Genomic DNA, 27,257 nt, shown 5'->3' on the forward strand with positions numbered 1-27,257 from the left:
CTGAAACTGTTCAAACGTCCTTCTAGCTGTGCGAGGACGAGCCTCCTGCCTCTCGTCCTCAGACCCCGGGTCCAGGTCCTGTGTGTCAACACTAGACGACAGACGCTTAAGAGAGGCATCCGTGACGTCAAGACGCCGCGTGATGTCTGTCATGTACTGTTGGAAAGTACGAAGCATAGCTTCGGAAGTTCCATCAGAAACCGGCAAGGGTAGAGGATCAGTGTTAACCTCAGGGCGACCCTGATCCTCCTCCCTATCGTCCTCCGACTCACTCTCCTCTTCACTTCCCGACAACTCCTCAAAAGCAGGAGTGTAGGGAGCTTGAGGGGGAAGAGCCGAAAGCGATGAAGCAGGCTGTGAAGAAACGCCCACAGAAGCAAGAGGCCGCGAAGACCCCTGCCCCAAAGACGAAACGTCTCCAGCAGCCGAAGGGGGAGAAAAACAACAACCCTGCGACTGTTGGGTCAGCCCAGCCAACGAACCCCCGCCATTTATAGACTGAACAGGAACCCATCGGGTCTGATCAGAAAAGAAATGGTCCGGTCCGGTCGGGGGTGCCGATCCGGTCCGGTAGGGTGGTCCGGTGTTCCGGTCCGGTGCCGGACCATCCGGAGGTCCCGTTCGGCACCGAACCATCGTACCCACAGAAGTGTTCGGGTGGTTAGGTCCGGACGTGGACATACCGTACCATCCGGACCCGTGGTCCGGTATGGTCCGGTTCGGTGCCAGACCATCTAGACCAACAGAGGTGGTCGGGTGGTCCGGCACCGGGCCATCCGGACCCGTAGGTCCGGTACCATCCGGAGGTCCTGTTCGGCACCGAACCATCCGTACGCACAGAAGTGTTCGGGTGGCTCGGTCCGGGCGTGGACGTACCGTACCATCCGGACCCGTAGGTCCGGTTCGGTGCCAGACCATCCGGACCAACAGAGGTGGTCGGGTGGTCCGGACCGGTCCGGTAGGGTGGTCCGGTGTTCCGGTCCGGTGTTCCGGTCCGGTCCCGTACCATCCGGAGGTCCCGTTCGGCACCGAACCATCCGTACCCACAGAAGTGTTCGGGTGGTTCGGTCCGGACGTGGACACACCGTACCATCCGGACCCGTAAGTCTGGTGGTCCGGTATGGTCCGGTGCCAGACCATCCGGACCAACAGAGGTGGTCGGGTGGTCCGGTCCGGACCGGACCACCGGTCCAGCACCGGACCATCCGGACCCGTAGGTCCGGTCCGGTCCCGTACCATCCGGAGGTCCCGTTCGGCACCGAACCACCCGTACCCACAGAAGTGTTCGGGTGGCTCGGTCCGGACGTGGACATACCGTACCATCCGGACCCGTAGGTCCGGTTCGGTGCCAGACCATCCGGACCAACAGAGGTGGTCGGGTGGTCCGGACCGATCCGATAGGGTGGTCCGGTGTTCCGGTCATGTGGTCCGGTCCCGTACCATCCGGAGGTCCCGTACGGCACCGAACCATCCGTACCCACAGAAGTGTTCGGGTGGTTCGGTCCGGACGTGGACCTACCGTACCATCCGGACCCGTAGGTCCGGTGGTCCGGTATGGTCCGGTTCGGTGACAGACCATCCGGACCAACAGAGGTGGTCGGGTGGTCCGGTTCGGACCGGACCACTGGTCCGGTACCGGACCATCCGAACCCGTAGGTTCGGTCCGGTCCCGTAGCATCCGGAGGTCCCGTTCGGTACCGAACCATCCGTACCCACAAAAGTGTTCGGGTGGCTCGGTCGGACGTGGACATACCGTACCATCCGGACCCGTAGGTCCGGCATGGTCCGGTTCGGTGCCAGACCACCCGGACCAACAGAGGTGGTCGAGTGGTCCGGCCCCGACCGGACCACTGGTCCGGTACCGTACCATCCGGACCCGTAGGTCCGGTGGTCCGGTGTGTTCCGGTTCGGTGCCAGACCACCCAGACCAACAGAGGTGGTCGGGTGGTCCGGTCCCGACCGAACCACTGGTCCCGTACCGTACCATCCGGACCCGTAGGTCCGGGGGTCCGGCAAGGGCCAGAGGTACTGTCCCGCACCGGACCCTAAGGTCCGGTATGGTCCCGTACCATTGGTCCCGTCCGGACCAAACCCGGAGGTCAAGTCCAGTCGGGACCCGTGGGTCCGGTTCGATCCCGACCCGTAAGCCTGGAACGTTCCGGACCCTTGGTCCGGACCATCCGTCACCCGAACACCAGACGCTAAGGAATGGCGTGGGGTCAAGACGGTCCGGTCGGAGGTGTCGGTCTGAGCAACAGAAACAATGTTCCCGTCGCCCTGACCATTCGACAGAAGTACCACGTTCTGTCGAACACCTCCACGTCCAGTAACTAGTCGGCCGGAGCGTCTTATCAAGAGGGACAGCCACCAGTCACACGGACGTCAGAGGGAACCGTAGTAGCAGTGGTCGTAGGCACGAAGCCTGAAACCCCTGCCCCCACAGGACCGCCCTGAACGGGGTCAATTCGCATCCCAACCTCAGCGGGGAGGGAATTCAGAGACCCCGTCATCTCCTCCGATCTCCCCCCCCAGGAGGCCGAAACTACTGTCGAAACAGCAGCAGACGACCCAGCGAGGGAGTTCAGAGGAGGACCCGTGTCCCTCCTGGCTTCCACAGTGGTGGAAACCGAGGAGGGCACAGGAGAGGCACCGGAAAAGGAAGATTTTAATGCCAACTGCACCCGGTGTTCCCAGGCGGTCACCCATCCAAGTACTAACCGGGCCCGACGTTGCTTAACTTCGGTGGTCGGACGAGAACCGGTGTTTACAACGTGGTATGGCCGTTGGCTGTCAAAACCTGAGTCTCTCCAGTAGCCCCTAGATCGGATTCACCAACCCCCAAAGAGGGTTGGGAATCGACCTGCCCCCGGATTCGAGCCAGGGAGGAGAAGGAAACCTTCCCCCCAGGCTTGAAACCGGGAGGAGCTGAAGTCTGAGACTGAGGGCCGGACAACGGCGTCGAAGGGGGGGAAGCTTGTTCCACTGAAGGAGAAGGAGAAAGAAGCTTTTTCTTTCCCCTCGACCTTCCCCGAACCTTCGACGGCGCAGCCCCGCCCGAAGTCCCAGGCTCAAGCCCAGCCTGTTTGAGCAAGCTCGCATTGAGCTTGCTCAAACAGGCTTTCTCCGCCCTCCCTCGCCGCAAACGCAAAGCGTTTGGGGAGGGAGAGTCGGAGCGCCGAAAGATCCCCTTCTCCGTGCGTAAAACATGACGCTGGGCGCCCGGAGAAGGGTTGCCCCCGGCAGACTCTGGTTCCGTAGAACCAGAGCCCAAAACAGGACGAGACATCCTACCTCGCCCTGTACGTACCCTTAAAGACCGAGAATTAACAAAATTCAAAGAAAATTTAGGTCAATACTCAAGTGAATGCGGCGAAACGAGAAGCAGACGACCGGTCACCACGAAGTAGGACGGGAGGCACGCCGAGTCCGCCACACAAAAACGGAGGCACAAGTTGAAGGAAACACAACGTAGCCTCAAGCCAGAAGTGGAAAAACACACAATAATCCAACAGGTGATAGTCCACACAGAAAAGAAGCCTCTTAGTCCAAAATAATCCGGGAGCGTAGCAGAAACACAGCCGGTCTGACACGCGCGAAAAAAGAAAGAGGACGCGCCACCTACATCCTGTAAGGGGGAAGCACTCGGACAGTGCTTGGGATCCACGGTGGCGCATGGTTATGGGAGATAATTGTACCCACTCAGCGTTTTGTCCAATTTTTTCGGCCTATAATAGATAATGTGCAAGAATAGTACTGTCGAGGTAAGTGTTATATTGACACTTTTTTTTTAGACACCTTATCTTTTTGGTCAAGATCATAGACTAAGGGACAACAGGAGGGGGGAGGGGGGAGGGGGAGGGGGATTCTCCTGCATAGCCCATTCTGTCCCTGCCTCACCCCCAAAACCCCTCATCTTCCTCACACCATCACTTACTGGCAGTGGCGTTGAGCGCTGTTGTGGTGGACATGACCCCTTGCACCACGGCCTTGACCTCCACAGTGTAGGTCACGCCAGGGGTCAGAGATGTCAGCTCCTTAGAGTAACTGGTTTTGCCCTCTATACGTGAGACATTGTGCGTCTGCGACATCTGTGTGTCCCTGTAGGTCATGGTCCAGTATTCCAGGTAGGTCGCACTGGGGTCATGGATCCAGGTCAAGGTCACGCTCTCGGTGGTTGTCATGGCTACGGCCACACTGACTGCAGGGGGCAGGGGTGCTGAATAAAAAAAATCTTTGTTAATAAACAGTGTTTGCAAACCAAATTATAAAAGCAAAAATTCATGTCAACTATATTTCAAACCAACAAATGACAATGAGATTCACAAATAGGGTACCTAATGCTGTGTTTAAATCCCAGAGATTTCAAACAAAAATACAATGATTAGATTTCCATCTAGAGTCCAATGATTTTATTTCAACCAACAGTCCAACAATTTCAATTCAAACCAAAATCCAAGGACAAGAATTCAACCCAAAATATTATGATCTGATTTCATGTAAAACTCTGTTGTAACTGCTTGTAAAACTCCATAACATCCACTTCAAAAGTATCCCCCCAAAAAAGGCTCTGAAAGATTTTGTTACATTTGGTACACTTTTATTTTGTATGACTGAACTGGTTATCCTTTTGGTCGTCTCCTATAAGAAAAAACAACGTTTGTTTTTGGTTTTTTCCTTCGTAGTGAGTGTTTGCAATAAGTATTGTAAGATTGGGTTTTGTCTAAAACTTTTGTCCTTCTGCAATAAAGTTCAGTTTCAGTTTCAGTTTCTCAGGATAATGACAAAACATAAAACAATGACACAAACGACCATGACCACTAACCTACGACAATGTAAGCGCTCGTAGGATCGCTCTCCTGGCTGCCGCTGTTGGCGTAGATGGTGATCTCGTACTTTTCCCCTGGAAACACCTGTGAAAACTGCGTTGCCGGGGCGAGTGCCGTCTGCTCCAGCCAGGCGGCGCTGGGGTCTCGCAGTGTGGGGCGATACCTGATGCGGTATGACGATTGGCTGCTACCTGGGGCAGGCGACCACGTGACCGTGACTAACTGGTTGCTTGATGTGACTGTCACGTTCTCCGCGGGCTTCGGTTCTGTGGGAGCGATGAAAAGATTTTGTTGGTGAAAAAGGTTGTGGAGTTGGACAGGAGGTTGGGGGGGGGGGGGGGGGGGGGGGTGGGGGGGGGGGGGAGGGGGATGACAGAGGAAGAGATAGGGAGTGACAGGGAGAGTGAGTAAGTGAGTGAGTGAGTGTGTGTGTGCGTGCGTGCATACGCGTGCATGTGTGTGCGTGTGTGTGTGTGCATGTGTGCATGTGTGCATGTATCTATCTCTCTGCCAGTTTGTCCATCTGTGTGTCCGCATGGGAGCGTATGATCACATCTGAACAGTTACTGGTTAGCTTGCAAGCACAAGACCACTACCCCATGTTAACACACTGACACTTCAGCAGGGATGAAACCCACTATTCTTTAAAATCACAAAAATAAGCTGGGATTCAGCTGTCCCACAAATCTTCCTGCTATGTTCCCTCTTTAAAGTTTTTGAACACTCAGGCTTCCCCCGAAAACGGCGTAGGGCTGCCTGAAAGGCGGGGTAAAAATATTAACCTAAAAGATTGTGCGACTTTCAATCCATGAACAAGGAAAAAGAAGACCACTCGGACAATGTATCCGAATAAGTGTTCAAATAAGGAATTTGTCACAGACATTTTCACCCATGCTTCAGTCAAACAAAAAACATCTCACTTGTTGTTCCCACGTCACTCATGGGTTGGCTCTCCTCGATGTCTGTCTCGATCTCCCGGATGGCGGTGACAGTGATGTTGTAGGTGGTGCCAGCGAGCAGCTGATCCAGCACAATTTCGTACTCTGACTGGCCTTGTACCGCCACTGCTTGCTGGGACCTGCGCGAGCCATCCCGGTCTTGGTGAACCTGTGGTCAATAATCATCGGCTAGTTATGAACAAACAAAATAAAAAAACAAGAAAGGTAGGTTGTTGGAACGTTTGTTATTGACAAAACAATACACTCACAGATATTTCGACCCAACGGTCTTTTAAGTGAACGGACAAACAAATATTCACACAAAACTTATCTTGATAAAATCAGTTTTCACCCACTCACCAGGAAGCCGAGCGAATGTATTGTTTTGTCAATAACAAACGTTCCAACAACCTACCTTTCTTGTTTTTTGATTCTGAAGTTTGGAACGTTGGCAGTCTCTTTGTTTTTGGAATTATTTTATGAATAAACAAGAAAAGCAAATGCTTACACGACTCGCCTTGGTTACTAAGAATACTAAGACTCACCCATTACTCAGGTGAGTCTAAAAACAAAAGTGGTAAGTTATTGAAAAGTCTAATTCATAACAAAACAAAGACATCTTGGACATCATTTTGGACATGTGTTTGTTAGTTTTGTGGATTGTTGATTTCTACTTGTTTGGTTTTTGATTTGTGAGTGTGTGTGTGTCCAAGTGACTGAGTAAAATTGTGAGTGTGTGTGTGTGTGTGTGTGGGGGGGGGGGGGAGGGGGGTGTTTGTGTGTATATGTGGGTTACCTACTTACCAACCCAAATTTTGTAGTTGACCTTGTCCTTGGACATCTTTTGACCTAACCAAACGAGGCAGAGTTCTATTGGTAAATTCTAAGAAACAAAGGTAAAACAGCGCAAAAAATAGGTAGAAACAACTCACAGTAAATCTGTCCTGGTTACTGCTGCTCACATTAACCGTCCAGCTGACTTCCAGTGCATCTGCACCCATTGTCTGCACCGCTAAGCCCATCACCGGCAGGGGGCCTGTTAAAAAAAAAGGCGTTAGCTAGTGGGACGACTTTCAGTGCATCCGCACCCATTGTCAGCACTCCCTAACCCGTCACTGGCAGGGAGCCTGTTCGAAAGACAGCATTTGTTCTTGGTACAACTTTTAGTGCATCTGCACCCATTGTCTGCACCAATAAGCCCGACACTGTCAAGGGGCTTGTTCGGGAAAAGCGTTAGTTATTGGGATGTTCAATCATAACTAATGAACAGAAAATAAACTTCAGCTCGGCCAAGTGCTGTTTCCGCACTTAATTTAAAGTTTTGACTAAATGTATTGATATTGCTTCATGCAACTTCTTTTTGTTTCTTTCTTCTTTTTTTTCAATTTAGGGTGTCCGAGTCAAATAACTCTTATTGCTATTAACTTATTCATAAAATACTATCAAGGCAAATGATTAAAAACTTCCCCTGAAAGCGGTGTATGGCTGCCTAAAAGGCCGGGTAAAAATGGCCATACACGTAAAATACCACTCATGCAAAAAAACACGAGTGTATGTGGGAGTTTCAGCCCATGAACGCAGAAAAAGAAGAAGATAAGAACTTACTTGTGACCGCCTGAAGACGCACGGCCACACCAAACTGGCTTCGGACGATGACGGTCCTGATAGCCACAGTGTAGTTCTTCCCCGCCTTCAGACCCTCAAACGTGTGCTCAGTCTTGTTGCTGCAAATTGAGATGAAAAGAGAGAGTCTTAAAATGAAGGTCATTAATCAAGAGAAAGAAAGAATGTGCGAGAAATAATAGGACGTCATTAATCATCAAAACAATTCATTACACTGTATGTCACGTGCCGTAATTCCATTCTTTCCATACCGTCCCGAAGAAGGCAGTAACAACTAACATGCCGAAATCGAAAATTTTAATAATAAATTTTCATTTGATTAATATACTTACCCAATTCACATGTAGCAATTTACTTCAGTTTAGTGCTAGAACGCTGAAAACTACGCTCCACCCTGGTAGGGGGGTAAGTAACCCTAAAAAATAGAACAGCCTTGACGGTCACATGACAACACCAGGTCAAGGTTACCTCCCAACATTCATTGCGCATGCGTGTTCTTTCCGCCATCTTATTCATTCGCTCGAAGCGCCCTTTTATTTTTAGGGAATCTAAAGCGGGGTAGGCGGGAGGGACTTTACTATGTGAATTGGGTAAGTATATTAATCAAATGAAAATTTATTATTAAAATTTTTGATTAAATTACATATCTTATCTCAATTCACATATAGCAGATTGCTAATTAAGGTGGTGGGGTGCTCACCTATGAGCTAGGCAACAATTGCCCTGCTGCTACCATCGCTGGTAGCGCCTTGGTACCGTCCTGTCGCGCACTGGAAATGTCGCGCAGGTAATAGTTGATGAAAACATCCTCCGATCTCCAGTTGGCAGAATGGAGGACCTCAGATAATCTTCCTGACCTTAGCACAGCTAAGGAGGATGCCCAGGATCTTGCCTCATGCGTCCTTGCTGACGTTAGAGGGAGAACTGACTGTCCCTCCCTTTCTTTTTGAGCCACCACTCATACGCTTGTTTGATCAGCGTTGAGACCCATTTAGCGAGAGTTACCTTAGATATGTCTTTGTCTCTAGCAGTGTTCAGAGATAAGAAAAGAAGCTTCTGCTGTTTAGCTCTGATAGGAGCCGTGCGGGACAGATAACTGCTAAGAGCTCGAACTGGGCAGTTAGACAAATCGGGGTCTCCTGGCGCCAGAATTTTGCTAAGAGGGAGAATTCTGATTATGGGAGAAACTTGACCAGGCTTCTGGTTTTTGGCTAGAAAATCCGGCCTAAAACGTAAAGAAATAGAGCCATCTTTTTCAAAAGCTATGTCTCTAGCTAAGCCTGAGAGGGCATGAATTTCACTGCCTCTTCTTGCAGTGGCCAAAAGAACAAGCAAAAGTGTCTTACGTGTAAGATTAACTAAGCTTGCTGATTGCAACGGTTCAAAATCTTGCGATCTTAAGAATTCTAGAATAAGGAAGAGATCCCAAGCAGGAACTGGGGCTTTGATTCTAGCAAAACCGATCGACGCACCTTTTAGGACACTAGCGATAACACCGCTAAGGTGAATGTTGTGACCTAACTGCCTCAGCGTAGCCGAAATAGCAGAACGTCTAACTCGAAGAGACGAGGGGGAGCTGCCCTGAGCTGCTAACCAAGATAAGTGATTAGCTACCTGCATAGAACGCGGGGAGACAGAACTGACCTGATTCTCCGCGCACCATTTAACCCAAGCTGTCCAATGTGAAGCGTACACTGAGCTCATCGAAGTCCTGTGTGCTTTTTGAACCAAATCCAGTGTCCCGTCCGAGGCACCCCACCGACGCAGGGATCTTCTCACAGTCTCCATGCGTGAAGGAGCAGGGACTGTGGGTTCTCGTGCTGAAGGCCGGTGCGTGGTTGCAGTAATTCTCCCTTTTCCAGGCAATGCTGACTCGACCACAATGGGGCGACTAGAATCAGGGATGGCCGTTCCAACTCTGCTTTCCTCAGCACTTTTCCGAGAAGTTGGAATGGTGGGAAAGCATAAGCTGTGAGTCCTGTCCAGTCGACTTCCAGTGCATTCACTTTCCAGGCTTCCGGGTCCGGAAACGGAGATATGAACACTGGTAGCCTCCTTGAGAACAGGGTTGCGAAAAGATCGACTAACGGTTTTGTCCACTTGCGCCCAAAGCCGCTGGAGAGCGTGGTGGGTGATTGTCCACTCCGTGTGGAGTACCTTCGAGGATCGACTGAGCGAATCTGCCAAAACATTCAGTTTCCCCGGCAGATATTTTGCTGATAACATGACGGAGACTCTGTATTGGCTACCTGTCTAGAGCTGGGTTTTTTCTTCCCACTGTCCGCCATACTGGCGTTAGTCTTGCAGACGAAAGCAAATATAACGAAAGAAAATGGAAAAATCTCACCCAATCTCAGCTAGAAAGCTAAGATACAAACGAAACCAGGGTGTAGTCTGCCAAAGAAGCAGAGGGCTAACAAAATAGCCCTAGCGTAATCCAAACACGTCCTTAGACGCTATCGCTGAAGAGTTGAATGAATAAGATGGCGGCGAGAACACGCATGCGCAATGCATGTTGGGAGGTAACCTTGACCTGGCGTTGTCATGTGACCGTCAAGGCTGTTCTATTTTTAGGGTTACTTCCCCCCCTACCAGGGTGGAGCGTAGTTTTCAGCGTTCTAGCACTAAACTGAAGTAAATTGCTATATATGTGAATTGAGATAAGATATGTAATTTAATATTGATATAGATATAAACGTACCTAACCTGGTTACTGGTGTGGTTTTTTTTTATTTAGTAATTAATCTATGTATGTTATGAACAGAAAATCTGTGTGTGTGTGTGTATGTGTGTGTGTGTGTGTGTGTGTGTGTGTGTGTGTGTGTGTGTGTGTGTGTGTGTGTGTGTGTGTGTGTGTGTGTGTGTGTTTTACTGTTGTACATCGCTGTGAGCTCTTGTGGGAAGAGCTGATTAATAGTGTTCATTATGGTTCACTATAAATATTAGAAATGATACAAGGGCACTCACGGCAGCACACCGATGACAGAAATGGGAGAGTCATCAGGATTGATCCCCAGCTGGTAACCAATGAAATTGCCCGACACTGGCGCTGTCCAGTTGACCGTGATGGAGTTGGATGTGGCGTTCACTTTCTGCAGGGCCGCCACCGATTCTGGATCTGAACACACATTTAAAATATCATGATAAATGTGCAATAGAAATTTAAGTGTTGTTCAGTGTGAAGGTTTCTGGATGGTGGTGGTGTGTGATGTGATGGTAATGTATTGTGTTGTGTTGGTTGTGGTGTGGTGTGGTGTTTTGTTGTGTGGTGTTGTGTTGTGTGGTGTGATGTGGTGTGATGTGGTGAGGTGTGGTGTATTGTATTGTGTTGTGTTTTTGTGTTGTGTTCTGTCAATTGCTTGCCTGTTTGTTTTATCCTAATTCATTAAAATTATCTGTTTTGTTCTTTGTCATTAATCTCTACCTCAATCAATGTGTGTTCAGACTATTTATGTTTACATGCTGTTCTGTATTCTAATTATTCCACAGGCTACTGAATCTATGATAAAACTGACTATCTTCCGCCACAATTACAAGCTGCTCATTCAAATTTGCTTATTGAAATTAGAATTGTGTAAATATCTCAGTTATCGAACCATGTAACCAAAAGGATTCAACACTTTGAAGCATGAGCATTTTTCTTAAAAAATCAAAGATGCTTTTACAAGATGCACATAACTTGATTGCTACATGATTTCAGACAAGGCAAGCAGTACAGAGTTGCATACCAGATAGCAGATATAACCAGAATCCAAAATAAGATTTTTTAGCAGGTGAACAGTAAAATGTACATGCATTTGATATGGAGTGATGAAACAAGCACAATATTCTTGGACTCCAAGATTATATTTTGTATATGTACGTATATGCTACAGTATTCTAAAAGCTTTGCAGCACATTACTAATAGCTTGTAACATTATCAGCTATATCTATATATATATATACGGCTTGTGTGTGTGTGTGTGTTCGCGATGCACGGCCAAAGTTCTCGATGGATCTGCTTCAAATTTGGTGGGCATAATTATTCAGGTAGACCCCGGACACAATCTGGTCGATGAAAATTTTCAACACGTGCTCTAAGCGCGGCGCGGTGAACCGCGGATACGGCTTCTGTGCCAAGGGAAACAATCTACGCAATTCAACAACGTTAGGTTGCTGAAGCAGCATGCAGTAGCTTCCCTTCTACTTGAAACCTGCCGAGTTCAGATCTAAGTATTGCAATTCGTGTACAAAATCCCTCCCATCTTCAAAATATTGCCACTAATACTACCCCTCCCATCGTAAATATTCATTGCAACATTAATAGTCAGGAGCTTTGCCGGTGTTTCTGTGTCTGTCTTAAAAAAGATCAAATCACTTTCAACACTGTGCTCTTTTCTCTTTCAGCAAACATGGCTTACCAACCACCACCGCATTGTACTCTCTTGCGAGTCATTTAAACGGGTCGATGAAAATTTTCAACACGTGCTCTAAGCGCGGCGCGGTGAACCGCGGGCGCGGTGAATACTCTGTTTCGCGATACGAATTACGAAACTAAACACTTTTTTTTCGGCTCTACTTCTTCACTTCTTTCACTTCCGCCACACAACGAAAACGAATCTAAGCAGCGCTTTTCTGCACAGGTAGTACATCTAAGTATTGCAATTCGTGTACAAAATCCCTCCCATCTTCAAAATATTGCCACTAATACTACCCCTCCCATCGTAAATATTCATTGCAACCATTAATAAGCTCTACAGTAGATGGTAGGTACGACTACTATCTGTGTGTGTGTCTGTCTGTTCGCGATGCACTGCCAAAGTTCTCGACGGATCTGCATCAAATTTGGTGGGCATATTCAGGTGGACCCCGGGCACAAACTCGTCGATGAAAAATTTCAACACATGCTCTAAGCCACGCTGCATACTCTGTCTCGCGATCCACCCGGCAAAGCCGGGTATTCATCTAGATGTATATATGCATCTAACCAATGAAAACTAAAACTAGAATATGATATCAATGGTCTCTAAATGAGTCCCGAAGAAAATCTGTAAACCTGCAATTAATTAAATCAAAAGGAGACCAAAACCAAACAGGGTTGAAAAGCAACAGACAACAGGGAAATAGGCCAATAAACAGTGCAAGAAGATGCCCATGAAAAACAAAAAACAAACAAATTACCTGAAAGAAGAGGCAACAAGTCTTCATATCGTTAACCACTTGATCAATTTTCTGATTTAAATTGACACAAAAACCATCAATACAATGTAATTGGTTTACTGAATCAAAGCGGTTGCATCAGTTACAAAATGTAAAGATAAACAGATTAACCTTCTATACCTTCAAAAGATCACAAGAAAAAAAGCAGTAACCCAAAATAAACAACCTTGATAAAGAAAAGCCCAAAACCCAACCTCCTGGGAGACTTGTCAGTCAAATACCTACTTCGTTAAACAGGTTAGTGTAAAATGGTGGTTCGAGGAAAGAGCTGAAAGTTTAATAAAAACTAAAATCAACATGCTATGTTTCATTATTAGAAATACTCAATAAGTAGAAACTCTATCAACAATCTGGTTGTTACAATCTGCAAAGGAAACAAATTATTACCCCAGGAAAAACGTTTTGTTAAAACACACACTTCCGCTCTCACAGACAAACAGAAAGTCAAAATTCTGTATTAGAATAGACAATGCTTTGAAATAACTCTGTTGGGTGTGCATGGGTTGTGAAAGAGTAAATACTCTTACTTTTAGTGAGTCAAACTTTCCCATGTGTCACTAGCGAAGGGTGTGTCGAAAACACATGGACAAGGAGCACATGAAGAAAGCTTGCCTCACTAAAAACAAGGGTATTCACTCTTTCACAACCCATACAAATCCGACAGAGTTATGTCCGGAATTCGTATTTTCAACAACTACTCAGTTTCCACCAAGGGGTAAAACATCCTCCAACCTCAACCAGGAAGGAGAGAGACGAAATCTACGATTTTAAAAATCCAAACCAAACAAAAAAATGGAAAATATAAAGCAACTGAAGGAAAAAACCCTCTGCATCTAGTCACGACCACATACATGTGGAAAAGTTGAAGTCCACTGGTTTGCTGTACAAAACAGTCCCATCTACTCTGTTACTGTAGACATAGAGCGTGACCGTATAGTTGCTGTTGGCCTCCAGAGATTCGAACCTGACACTGAGGGGCTCTGGGCCCAGCGGGGCCAAGGTTTCGTTAAAGAACTTGAAATCATAAGCAAAGCCGTCAAAGACCGAGCCGCTGGGGGTGTCCCAGGAAATGACGGCAAAGTCTGTCCCCTTCATGGAAATGCGAACATGCATCAAGGGTAAGGGTGCTGAAAACAAAAACCAGTGCTGGTGTGTCAGGGGTTAAGTTGTGCTGGTTTTCAGACAGAGAGGGTTAACAGTGACAAAAATGCAGTCAGATTAACAATCCCTGGAACAAGAAGCTAATTAAAGTGTGCTGGTTTTCAGACAGAGAGGGTTAACAGTGACAAAAATGCAGTCAGATTAACAATCCCTGGAACAAGAAGCTAATTAAAGTGTGCTGGTTTTGAGACACAGAGGGTTTAAATAACACTGAAATTAATGCAGTCAGATTAACAATCCTTGCATTAAGAAGCCAATTAACCTGTTTGCTGTCAGGAAATATGTGTACACAAAGCATTAGCTGTATTTACCTGAAATGAAAACAAGTGTGCCCTTGATTTATAAATGAATAAAACCCCATTGTTTGTTTGTTGTTGTTGTTCTTCTTCTCATGTTGTTCATTGAACATTTTGTTGCCTTGTTAAAGCAAGTTACACAGGGCATCAGCTGAAATCCTACAGGCAGCGAAAGGGTTAATATTTTGATTGAGACAGTCACACAACCTATTTGAATTAACCTTAACTTTGCAAAATGTACAAGTAATGCAAAAGAATCACAGGATTGCAGATGCGTTTAATCGTGAAAGACACACACCTATGGATGTAAGTACACACACAAGTATACATTCACAGACACACACTCCCCTCTCTTCTCTTTTGTTCCATGTTCAGTAAGTCTGGCAGGATTAAGCTTGTGCAAATTCCACACACAGTGCAAGGATGCATTACATATCACACAACAAAAGACTAACACCCCCAAACCCAAGTACCACTCAACCACACAGCTACAACGGAGACCCCTTTTAAGACCCCCAATTCAAGACTCCCTCTTCTCAAGACCTGATTTTCTCAGAGAATCTCTTCATAACCTCCAGCCAGCCATCCCCTGTACATACCCATACATGTATGTATTGTGCGTGTGTGTGTGTGGGTGTGTGTGGATGTGTGTGTGTGTGCATGTGTGTGTGCGTGTGCATGTGTGTGTGTGTGTGTTTGTGAGAGAAGGAGTGAAAGTCAGAGTGTGTGTGTGTATGTGTGTGAGAGTGGGTGAGAGAGAGAGAGAGAGAGAGAGAGAGAGAGAGAGAGAGAGAGAGAGAGAGAGAGAGAGAGAGAGAGAGAGAGAGAGAGAGAGAGAGAGAGAGAGTCATGTTTTGATATATGTACTGGTTGTAACGGGTCAGTTGGCCTAAACAATAAACTTTCTGAGTTCTGAGTTCTTCATAACCTCCGTTAATTTACCTTCATTTTAAGACTCCCCCCAATTTTGAGACCCGATTTTTTTCCACATTTTTGAAGGTCTTAAAAGGGAGGTTGTACTGTATACCCAAAACATGCTTACTGGTCGTATTCTGCTCCATAATGGCAGAGCTGGACTCTGTTCCCTTGTTGGCCACAACGGACACATTGTACGTCTCACCAGGGTGGGCGGTGGTGAAAGAGTACGTCAGATCGCTGACGACCTCCACCTTGGGCACCTCGGCCCCATGGGACGGCACGAGCGTGACGGTGTAATTGTCGACCCCTCCGTTGTCCGGAGCGTCCCAGGTGATAAGCAGGTTTTCGGAGGTTACGACCTCCACCTGTAAGTTTTGTGGAGGTCTCGGCTCTGAAATGGAAAATATTAATGTGAAACAAACGGGGAAGTGTTGTAAAAAAACATTTAAAAGAAATAAATTACAAATTTAAGGAAAAAAACACATACACACACACTACACAAAAAGAACGAACTGGCTGCAGGCTTATTTTACTTGAGCAACAACAAAAATGAAAAAAAAGTTGCCTACCTATTGTGTTGTGTTTTTTCACAACCGGCTACCTTAACCATGTTCTTAGATTACCTTAACGATCACTATTTTGTTTAAGGGGGGGGGGGGGGGGGATTACAATAAAGATAAGGATAAGGATAAGATTGTATATAGTCCTGTGAGGTTACCCTCATGGAAATTCGGGCTGCTTTCTCCCTGGGAAAAGCGGGCTGCCATACAGTATACGGCGCTACCCATATTATTTTTTCCCGCATGCGTGTATTCATGTTTCCAAGCCCTGAGACTTTCGCTGTAAACTTGGGTTCTTTATCGTGCGCATGCATGCACACGGGGGTGTTCGGACACCGAGGAGAGTCTGCACAAAGTTGACTCTGGGAAATAAATCCCTCGCCGAACGTGGGGATCGAACCCAAGCCGATAGCGACAACTGGTTTTGAAGCCAGCGCCGCTACCGACTGAGCTATTTCCCCGCCCTAATGATGCAAGCACTCAGCCTCTCTCTGTTTGAGTCTCCGTGTCCCTGTCTCTCTCCACACCCATGCTCACACACACTGAAAACAATGCTCCCCAAACTTACTGGTATAGAAAAGCTCAGATAAGGACTGGCTGGCCTGCAAACCGCTCATGGTGTAAGCATCCAGTGTGTACTGTGTGCCTGGGGTGAGGCTGGTGAATGTCAGCAACCCCGGAATGTCAGCTGTCAGTCTGAAACACACACACAAATACATGATACAGACCAATTCAGGAAACAAATTTGTATGCATTGTGAAAGAGTACTGTTTTTTTCGGGACTATAAGGCGCTTCTTTATATGGGGCGCAACCCCCACTTTTAAGGTAAAATAGAGACAAATCCACTCATAAGGCGCTTCTGGTGTATTTGGCTGCACATCAAAGTAAAAATACAGTGGAAATATTTTTGCTCTGGATGTGCGGTGAGATCAAAGGCAGATGCATTGTAATAGCTGGTTGGCCAATGACCCGTACTTTAAGAATAATAAGAATAAGAATACTTTATTATCTCATAGAGAAATTCAGGCGTGGTACATAACAATAGTACAAAGAAGACATTGATTTTACATAAAACATATAGCACTATATAACAGGGCAGGTTATAGAAACACCATCTGAGACCAGCTGCCTACCCCAGTTTACAGACACTGACCTTCTTACCCGGGGTCAATGACTGAGTTTTACGTGAGAGGAAACTCTTCCTGCCCGTGTTTACAGACTCTAACCACTGTGTACTTTTCTTCAGCCTTACAAGTTACATAAGGGGATACCGGTCAATAGGGCGCATGGTTCAAGTTGAGGAAAAAAAAGTTGCAAAAAGTACGGTAAATACTCCTTGAAACATTGAGGCAAGCTTTCCTGCATGACTTTATAGTTTTGGAAATCTAAAAGACGCGTGAAGAAGCAAGAGCAACGTTACCATAATCTTCAGACAACAAACAAACAGGCAACAGAATGAAAAAGAAAGGAAGGAAACGTAAAAAAAGGGTGATGTGTAGAGAGTGTGGGGAGAATTGTATTATAAAATGAAAGAAAAGACGATGTTCGGAAATAACTCTGTCAGGTTTGTATGGATTTTGCAAGAGTGAATACTCTTGCTTTAAGTGAGTCAAACTTTCCAGCAACACGTAATTAACTCGCATCAATCCATGGCTTATTGGTTGAAAACAAAATTGAAAGAAGGTAGCAAAACAGAATACAGTAAGACCTCCAAAAATCTGAGAAAATAAGGTCTTAAAAAGGAGGGAGTCTCAAAAAGGGGGTAATTTTACAGGTTATGAACAGAACATCAGAAAAAGCAAAGTCTTAAAAAGGAGGGGGTCTTAAATCGGGGGGTCTTAAAAGGGGGGTTCCACTGTACCAGCTGACACTCACAGTGTTCCATCTTCCACCAGCTTTGCCTTGATGCTGTCAAAGACTCCATTCTGGTTCGTACCGCCGCTGAGCGTGATTTCCAGGCTCTCTTCCTGGCTGACGTGAGTCACCAGCTGGGGGGCTTCTGGTTCTGAAATCACAATCATTCTCTTCTTACACTCTCTGCATCATATTAATCATCGTAATCATCATACAGTTTGTCTGTCCACTACAAAGACCAATGGGTCGATGTACCTGTGAATGTTTCGTTTTGTAAAAACATCAAACGTTACATTAACTAATCATTCTTGTGTTTTTTTTGTTCTGGTCATAATCCAATGTTCTGAGTATGACATCTGACACAAACAGTGCAGAAGGTGTCTTTGTGTATGTTATTTGCAGTTTGTTTTGTTTGCTTTTCATTTGGTTTTCGTGCCTGACAGTGATTTTTGTGTGTGCAGTGAAAATCTTTGTCACTACCTTGAGAGACATGCAGAAGAAGTGACAGAATGTTTAAGTGACGCCATTGTTCAAGTTATGACATCTTTTTGAACTTTTTGGGGCTTTTGAAGTCAGAGATTTCATTTTGAAAGAGAGGGTCAAAAAGAGACGTCTTCCAGTTTGTTTGCTTTTAATCAATATCATATTTCTTTAACACCAAAAAGAGAGAGTCCACTCACTGGTTCTGAACGTCGTGCTGACCGGATCACTGTCCACTTGTACCTTGGACTTGACCACAACCACCGCCGTGTATTCCACACCAGGGTCAAGGCCACCCACAGCGTAGGTCAAATCCCCGGCAGACAGGGTGAAGGTCATGGCAAAGCCACTGGCAGAGGTCAGGTTGACATCCAAACCAGTGTACTCGGAGTCAAAGGGGTTCTGCCAAGATAGCTGCACAGCGGTTGTGTTGAGAGCTTGGCCTGCCAGGCCTGATACTGGTTCCGGCACTGTGGGAACAAAAACAGCTTGTGAACATGGTGGTGTGAATAATTATTGAAAGGGATGATACCTATGAAAAAGGCCCTCAGATCGCTTTCAAAGTTATATCATAAGATTCTGCGTTACAAATAATGCTACCTTCTTTCTTTCTTTATTTGGTGTTCAACGTCGTTTTCAACCACAAAGGTTATATCGCGACCGGGAAAGGGGGAAGATGGGATAGAGCCACTTGTCAATTGTTTCTTGTTCACAAAAGCACTAATCAAAAATTTGCTCCAGGGGCTTGCAACGTAGTACAATATATTACCTTACTGGGAGAATGCAAGTTTCCAGTACAAAGGACTTAACATTTCTGACATACTGCTTGACTAAAATCTTTACAAACATTGACTATATTCTATACAAGAAACACTTAACAAGGGTAAAAGGAGAAACAGAATCCGTTAGTCGCCTCTTACGACATGCTGGGGAGCATCGGGTAAATTCTTCCCCCTAACCCGCGGGGGGAATAATGCTACCGCGTAGGACGACTGCCTTCACTTTGCAAAAGGAAGTGCTTTTCAAAGCTTACTTACATGCCCTAGAATAGGAAAAGTAAGAGCACTCTTCGTGATGAATTGCACAAAGTGACTTCCCTTGTTTGTATACGCAAAAAAACTTTCATAGGGGCTGCGTCATAGATAGTGCTCCCGTCTTTCCACCGAGCGGCACTTCTTGACTTACTTTTTGTTTCCAACATTCGAGAAGCACAGCGCCCTGAAGCGCATTCGCTCACTTTGATTTTATTGATTACCATACTTGTGGTGCCTTTTCCATGCACTACATATCCGTTATCATGCATACTTTTTTTCAGAAAATGTAGTGCCAGATCTGCACAGACTTTAATTTATGGAGTTAATCCAACCCATATCATAACATTTTTATAAAGGGCTCCGAATGTTTCAAAAAGTTGGCGTTACTTCTTCAGACCCTCTAAAGTTCCACTGAGATGGTTCAAGGACCCCCTACAAATCAAAGTTGGGAATCCAGAAAATCTGTAGATTGAACGGTCATGGGGAGCCAGGTACTGTCACAAAGTTTACCGACAAAACAGAATATTTGACTCACAGGTGAAGTAGAGATGTGAAGCAAAGTCAACGCTGACTTCCGTGGCCGTCACAGAGTAAACCCTCACGAAGAAGTTCACCCCTCCGACCAGCCCCGTCACAGAGTACCTGTAGTTGGAGTCGCCTCCCTGCTTCTGAACTTCGTAAACTGACATAGAGTTCTCGAAGGCGTTGGTGAGACTGACCCGGAAGGACTCGAACACGCCCTGCGATGGCACGTCCCAGGTGAGGTTCAGGGTTCGAACCCCACCGGTTCCGTCAAGATTTCCAGGAGGTGCGGGCGCTAGAGAGCGAAGGGTGTGTAGCAATGGTTTATATGCAGAGCACAGATAGAAGCTTGACAAGCCATACACCACCATCAAGCAGAGAGTAAGAGACTTGTAACTAAAAATGATACAGTGGAACCTCTGTGTAAAGGCCCTCTTGTATACGACGTTTCATGTGTAGATGTAAATATATTCACCTTTCCATTGCAATCAATTTTAGTCGGTCCCTTGGGTGGTTGGTATTGACAGGTTCGACTGTATTGGTAAAATTACTTCCATGATAAGAATCCCTCTCATTTAAAACCTACATTTTTCAGGTTAGATGAGGGTGTGTGTGTGGGGGGGGGGGAGGGGCTTACAACAGAGGTACCACTGTAAATATACTGAAAATGACACTGAACTATATTGATGCAATAAGCACACTTAGAATGAGAGAACTGAAATGAAAAAGAACGATGTACCGAGGAAGGCGCTACAGGAAATACACCAAGAGGCCAGTAACTGAAAGCTTGCAATAAAAGCCAAGCTGCATAGACTACATAACAAATAATTATGTATATATCGACTAAACAAGTAGTGCCCATACCATACTTTACTATACTCATAAGCCATAAGGGATGTTACCTTTCTTTATCCCGAACACACCTATATGATAAGCGTTTCAGCTGTCTTTTTCTACAGAAAGTGCATGAAGCCTGAAAGGTTACAAAAACCTTGCCCATTTATCAGTATATAGCTATAAATGTGACCACATAACTCTTTCAACAGCAGTAAAGCTTAAATGTGAATGAATTAGGCCTAAAAAAAAAATAGGTGTGGTTACGGTAACCCGACCTACCCTATTTTTAGGGGCCGATCCCATAAATTTTTATTACATTTGTCCAAAAAAAGCAAGCAAAAAAAAAAACAAGAAGGGCAAAGCCCATACGACTCACATGCTTTACACATTTTTCCTACCAAAATACATGTGACCTTGACCCAAGGTCAAGGTCATCCAAGGTCATGCAACACAAAGCTGTTAATTCAAGACATAGGAAGTACAATGGTGCTTATTGGCTCTTTCTACCATGAGATATGGTCACTTTTAGTGGTTCACTACCTTATTTTGGTCACATTTCATAAGGGTCAAAGTGACCTTGACCTTGATCATATGTGACCGAATGTGTCTCATGATGAAAGCATAACATGTGCCCCACATAATTTTTAAGTTTGAAACAGTTATCTTCCATAGTTCAGGGTCAAGGTCACTTCAAAATATGTATACAATCCAACTTTGAAGAGCTCCTGTGACCTTGACCTTGAAGCAAGGTAAACCAAACTGGTATCAAAAGATGGGGCTTACTTTGCCCTATATATCATATATAGGTGAGGTATTGAATCTCAAAAACTTCAGAGAAAATGGGACAAATGTGAAAAATAGCTGTTTTTTAGGCAACATTTATGGCCCCTGCGACCTTGACCTTGAAGCAAGGTCAAGATGCTATGTATGTTTTTTGGGGCCTTGTCATCATACACCATCTTGCCAAATTTGGTACTGATAGACTGAATAGTGTCCAAGAAATATCCAACGTTAAAGTTTTCCGGACGGACGGACGGACGGACGTCCGGACGGACGGACGACTCGGGTGAGTACATAGACTCACTTTTGCTTCGCATGTGAGTCAAAAACGAGTGCAAAAAACGCAATGAAAGCGAAAGCGCCCGAGTCGCACACTTATTTCCCTGTCAAGTAGGTTTAATTTGTACGCATTAGAAAAAAAAGTAAAAAAAAAAAAAAGTGATTGCCTACCTACCTACCCTATTTTTTTTGGCTATGTTACCGTAACCACACCTATTTTTTTTTTTTTTGCCTTAATTTCACCATCCTGAAGAAGTGAGCAACTGTGTGATGACAATTTGATGAAGAATTGACCGAAGCTGGTTGCTGTTGTGTTTTCTCTTTGTTTTGATGTGAATTACATGTATAATTTTACCTCTCAAGAATTACCCTCCACCTTTTCTTTGTTTTCTCTAGTTTGGGAGAAAATCATGCTTATATGCATCACGTTTACATACCTTTATTTTTTTAATGCACTTCATGCATATTCATTCTCATGTAATACAGCAGATACAAACAAGAAAGGCTGCATAGTCACCATAGTATATAGATACAAAGAATAAGGAATACAATGATCGATATACACCAAGAATACATTGCTACCTGTATTATGCTGCACAACAGCAGGTACGCTGTGGAACGTCTGCTGCACAGCGAAGACAGACACAGTGTACAGTTGACCAGGGGCACCGCCCACTGTAAATTCACACGGTGAATCCGTGCAACTTGTGGTGATATCTGACGATTGCCCTTCAGCCTTGTATGATACCTCATAGGAATCCTGTGAAAAAGTGATGTACATTAAAAACAGAAGATAAACTGAAGATCTCTTTCAAAGAGTGTTATTCCTCTGGATATGAAGAATATTTTGTTCCTTCTATGTTAATTTAAGAATCTAGAATCAATGGCAATGCAACTTGTGGCTATTTCTGTACATAAAATTGCCCTTCAGCCTAGTAACGCAGATGCGCATTTTACTGCTCTTATTTCCCCAAAACTGTACTCTCATATCAACGAAGACGACAAAAAAAATGAAAATTGTTCTTCGTTATTATAATATATGAGTACAGTATTTTCTTGTCTTCTTATTTCTCCCTCTTACACGTAATTACCATTGTTCTTCTAGTTCATTCTATATTAATCTTACCTTCAAGAAGCTATTTTGTGTTGTTTATCATTTCAGTTTATCCTGGGAACCATACTAATTCAGAAGAGCACGGAGGGATAGAAGTTAAGCTACAGAGAGAGGACAGAGACAGGTCATATGGGATGTTACAGAGAACGTCAAATCTATGCCATCTGGTGAAAAAAGTCTGCAAATAAAGACATCACACCTGTAGGCTGTTTTTTCCTGCATCCCACGCAGCTTGGAGAGTGGTCGTGTTGATGGCAGTGACGTTCAAGTTTTCTGGCATCCCAGGGGCTGAAATTAAATCAATCAATCAATCAATTTGAACAGAAACGAAACAAAATAAAACAATTAAAATGAAACCAGTTTCATAACAATGGCCACACAAATTTGTCTCAATCAATCAGTCAATCAATCAATCAAACCAATCAATTTGAACAGAAATAAAACAAAATTAAACAATTAAAATAAAACCAGTGTTTCATAACAATGGCCACACAAAGCTGTCTCAATCAATCAACTAATAAATCAATCAATCAACCAAGCAATCAACTTAAACAAAAAAGAAACGAAACAAAATCAAACAATTAAAAGTAAGACCACTGTTTTATAACAATGGCCACACCAAGTTGTTTCTGAACATAATGCTGATGCACATTTAACTCATCTCATTTCCAAAACATACAATAACGATTATCAATAAAAGAATGAATAAATACCATTACATAAGATCAATCAATCAATCAATCAATATGAGGCTTATATCGCGCGTATTCCGTGGGTACAGTTCTAAGCGCAGGGATTTATTTTTTTATTTTTATTTTATGCAATTTATATTGCGCACATATTCAAGGCGCAGGGATTTATTTATGCCGTGTGAGATGGAATTTTTGTACACAATACATCACGCATTCACATCGGCCAGCAGATCGCAGCCATTTCGGCGCATATCCTACTTTTCACGGCCTATTATTCCAAGTCACACGGGTATTTTGGTGGACATTTTTATCTATGCCTATACAATTTTGCCAGGAAAGACCCTTTTGTCAATCGTGGGATCTTTAATGTGCACACCCCATTGTAGTGTACACAAAGGGACCTCGGTTTTTCGTCTCATCCGAAAGACTAGGACTTGAACCCACCACCTAGGTTAGGAAAGGGGGGAGAAAATTGCTAACGCCCTGACCCCGGGTCGAACTTGCAACCTCTCGCTTCCGAGCGCAACCACTCGGCCACCCACCCACCCAAGATAATGAACAATGAACACATACCCCACAAAGAACTATTGCTGAGCAAAATGGTAATACAAATTCAACAGAATATACAATTCCATACAAGAATTCACAGTATCCTTGGTCACATGAAGCACAAATGTTGCTGTATACATTGGAGCAGAACACCAACAATCGTAGACATTCAACAGAAAAAAAATATATCGATTGAACACTGGATTTCTCTTCTTTGGGCCATGTGACATCAGTGTCTGACTAAAACTCATAGTCATATTTAGGTGGCTGGCCGAGACTACAAAAGAGTGCACGTTTGTGAGCATTCAAACGTAAAAAATAAAAGGAGTTCTATTTACATGTAAAAATGGATCGATACATAAACTTTATTTTATTTTTAACCAACATATGACATTTTACACAGATCTCGAAAGTCATTGTATGTCCACCTCGACCACTTAGCACGGTCTCTGAGCATGACTGTCTCGATCTGTATAAAATGTCATATTTTGGTCAAAATACAAATAATGTACAGTGGAACCCACCCCCCCCCCCCCCCCCTTTTTATGACTTCCTCCTTTTTAATACCTTGTTTTCTTAGATTTTATATTTATAACCTCTGTAAATTAACCCCCATTTTAAGACTCCCTCCTTTATAAGTCTTGATTTTGTCAGATTTTGGAGGTCTTAAAAGGGGGTTTCCACTGTATCAGACACCTACCAGTGACAGCGGTGACGGTGGAAGAGCTGTTGCTCCGCGCTGTGTGGGCCACCGCTTTCATGGACAGCAGGTAGGTATGGCCAGGCATCAGATCAGTCAAGTTGAAGTTGTACGGGTCGGCAGTCACGTTGACCTGCACAGTCTGGATGCTGCCATCAGCCTGATATTCAACCTGAAGTAGACAGAAAATAAATTACAATTTGAAGCAGATGGAAACGAAACACATAACATATTAACAATGTCCAAAAGTCAAGGTCAAAATGGTCTATTACCAAAGAAACTTTCAGAACCAGAAGTGTTATGTTACGTAGTCAATCAATCAATCAATATGAGGCTTATATCGCGCGTATTCCGTGGGTACAGTTCTAAGCGCAGGGATTTTTTTGATTTTTAAAAAATTCTTTATGCAATTTATATCGCGCATAGTATATATATACAAGGCGCAGGGATTTATTTATGCCGTGTGAGATGGATTTTTTTTACACAATACATCACGCATTCACATCGGCCAGCAGATCACAACCATTTCGGCGCATATCCTACTTTTCACGGCCTATTATTCCAAGTCACATGGGTATTTTGGTGGACATTTTTATCGATGCCTATACAATTTTGCCAGGAAAGACCCTTTTGTCAATCGTGGGATCTTTAACGTGCACACCCCAATGTAGTGGTACAGCCAAACCTGCCCTGGCAGCCACCTCTCGATAGCGACCATGTGATGCCATTACCACCAACCCAAAGGATCCGGGATGAGCTGTTTTCCATACAATTCACCTTTTCATAGGGCCCACCGGTCAGTATCGACCCCTTATGGTTGGTTCCTTGAATTGTCGTTATGAACAGGTCCGACTGCACTTCAATCATCTAATCAAGAAGAGTGGTTCAGAGTCTCAGATCCATTTTCGGCATAAAAATAGACCCCATGAAAAATGTAAAGCCATTCAAAAAACAAGCACACAATAAAGAGACTGTCTCCTGCATTATTCCATTTCCTAATTGCGTTCTTTGTTGAAGCACCCTTTTCTGCACAGTTCTGCTATAAAAGATCAGACTCTGCATGCACATAAAGAAAGACTTTCCGAATATGCAACAATAATAACAACCAGTGTTAACCTATGCAGACTCGATGGACAAAAGGTGACTCGTTCGACCTGGATTGAAAATATGCATAAGTCCAAATGTCCTGGCTACAAAAATACTTCTGTTCTGTCAGATCTCCTACATGTCAAAACTATCGGACAGCCCAACAGCCAGGGGTCAGACCGAAGAAAATGTGCCGGATCGAAAATGTATGCGTCAGACAAAACCAAGAATTGAAGCATAACACTGTATCCACTAGAACCTGAGATCTTCTTCTTCTTCTTCTGCGTTCTTGGGCTGAAACTCCCACGTACACTGGTGTTTTTTGCACGAGTGGAATTTTTACGTGTATGACCGTTTTTTCCCCCGCCATTTAGGCAGCCATACGCCGTTTTTGGAGGAAGCATGCTGTGTATTTTCGTGTTTCTATAACCCACCGAACTCTGACATGGATTACAGGATCTTTTTCGTGCGCACTTGGTCTTGTGCTTGCGTGTACACACGGGGGTGTTCGGACACCGAGGAGAGTCTGCACACAAAGTTGACTCTGAGAAATAAATCTCTCGCCGAACGTGGGGACGAACTCACGCTGACAGCAGCCAACTGGATACAAATCCAGCGCGCTACCGACTGAGCTACATCCCCGCCCTGAACCTGAGATGATGGCAAGCCATTCAAACACTGAATTCAACTCTCTGTCTCTCTCTCTCTCCCCCCCTCCCTCTTCCTCCCTATCTCACTCTATCTCTCATCCCCACATGAGGACAAGCACATGCTTAGCGATCAAATGTACCTCATAAAAATGCTGAGAGCTGTTATATCCCGGCTCCCAGGAGAGTATCACTGATTCTGACGTTCTGTTCAGCACCTCCAGGTTCTCAGGCGGCAATGGAACTGAAAATAAAAACAAATTTTGTTGAAAGATTACATATTAAGTAATTAACATACAATCATGAGATTAGATAGATGAAAGACTTGCTCAATCAAATAAACCTCGTAAAAACTGTGCTAGCTTTCCACTGGTCGGGAGCTACCCAGATTTCCCAGTGATGAGCCAATGAAGTAATGAAAATGTAAATAAAATTAAATGAAAATCATACAACACTGTATTTCACAAAGTTTATTTTCAGTTATAACATTAAAGTGCTCAGTTTTTAGAAGAATAAATAAATACACAAAAAAATAATTAAATTATGCTGACAAAAATATTGTTTCAGTTAAACTTAAATACTCCTTATGAACACAAACTATCATTATCAATCACGCAAAACTACATCTTACAAAGTTTTCTGTCATAAATTATTCAATGCCCTCAGTTAACCATTGAACCAAAGAGAATGTTGTGCTAATATTTTGCCAAAATGTAATCATAATAGACAATGTTGGAAAATAACGGTGAGGTTTGTATGGGTTGTGAAGGAGTGAATTATATACAGAGTCAAACTTTCCCATGTGACATCATCGGCCAGTCATTAGCAAGGACTGGGTGGCCGAGTGGTAACGCACTTGCGCTCGGAAGCGAGAGGTTGCGAGTTCGACCCTGGGTCAGGGCGTTAGCAATTTTCTCCCCCCTTTCCTAACCTAGGTGGAGGGTTCAAGTGCTAGTCTTTCGGATGAGACGAAAAACCGAGGTCCCTTCGTGTACACTACATTGGGGTGTGCACGTTAAAGATCCCACGATTGACAAAAGGGTCTTTCCTGGCAAAATTGTATAGGCATAGATAAAAATGTCCACCAAAATACCCGTGTGACTTGGAATAATAGGCCGTGAAAAGTAGGATATGCGCCGAAATGGCTGCGATCTGCTGGC

General features: G+C 44.7%; 1 protein-coding gene and 1 non-coding gene across 2 annotated transcripts in view; both read right to left on the reverse strand.

Annotated features, from left to right (window-relative positions):
- Positions 1 to 27,257, reverse strand: part of LOC138961645 (tyrosine-protein phosphatase 10D-like) — a 68,099-nt gene that overhangs the window by 32,707 nt on the left and 8,135 nt on the right. Inside the window, exons 3-18 of the mRNA XM_070333316.1 lie at positions 26,241 to 26,341; positions 24,365 to 24,536; positions 22,623 to 22,711; positions 21,892 to 22,069; positions 19,427 to 19,708; positions 18,058 to 18,327; positions 17,399 to 17,528; positions 16,091 to 16,218; positions 15,087 to 15,353; positions 13,439 to 13,714; positions 10,355 to 10,505; positions 7,370 to 7,488; positions 6,697 to 6,800; positions 5,747 to 5,933; positions 4,823 to 5,092; positions 3,935 to 4,216 (exon numbers count right to left, since the gene is read on the reverse strand). Coding sequence (XP_070189417.1) covers positions 3,935 to 4,216; positions 4,823 to 5,092; positions 5,747 to 5,933; positions 6,697 to 6,800; positions 7,370 to 7,488; positions 10,355 to 10,505; positions 13,439 to 13,714; positions 15,087 to 15,353; positions 16,091 to 16,218; positions 17,399 to 17,528; positions 18,058 to 18,327; positions 19,427 to 19,708; positions 21,892 to 22,069; positions 22,623 to 22,711; positions 24,365 to 24,536; positions 26,241 to 26,341 — 3,006 coding nt within the window. The remainder of the gene's footprint in view (positions 1 to 3,934; positions 4,217 to 4,822; positions 5,093 to 5,746; positions 5,934 to 6,696; positions 6,801 to 7,369; positions 7,489 to 10,354; positions 10,506 to 13,438; positions 13,715 to 15,086; positions 15,354 to 16,090; positions 16,219 to 17,398; positions 17,529 to 18,057; positions 18,328 to 19,426; positions 19,709 to 21,891; positions 22,070 to 22,622; positions 22,712 to 24,364; positions 24,537 to 26,240; positions 26,342 to 27,257) is intronic.
- LOC138963338 (5S ribosomal RNA) lies at positions 2,670 to 2,788 on the reverse strand. The gene has a single exon (XR_011454803.1). It is a non-coding gene; the product is annotated as a 5S ribosomal RNA (ribosomal RNA).

This window comes from Littorina saxatilis, linkage group LG3 (assembly GCF_037325665.1).
Source record: "Littorina saxatilis isolate snail1 linkage group LG3, US_GU_Lsax_2.0, whole genome shotgun sequence".
NCBI classification, from domain to species: Eukaryota; Metazoa; Mollusca; class Gastropoda; order Littorinimorpha; family Littorinidae; genus Littorina; species Littorina saxatilis.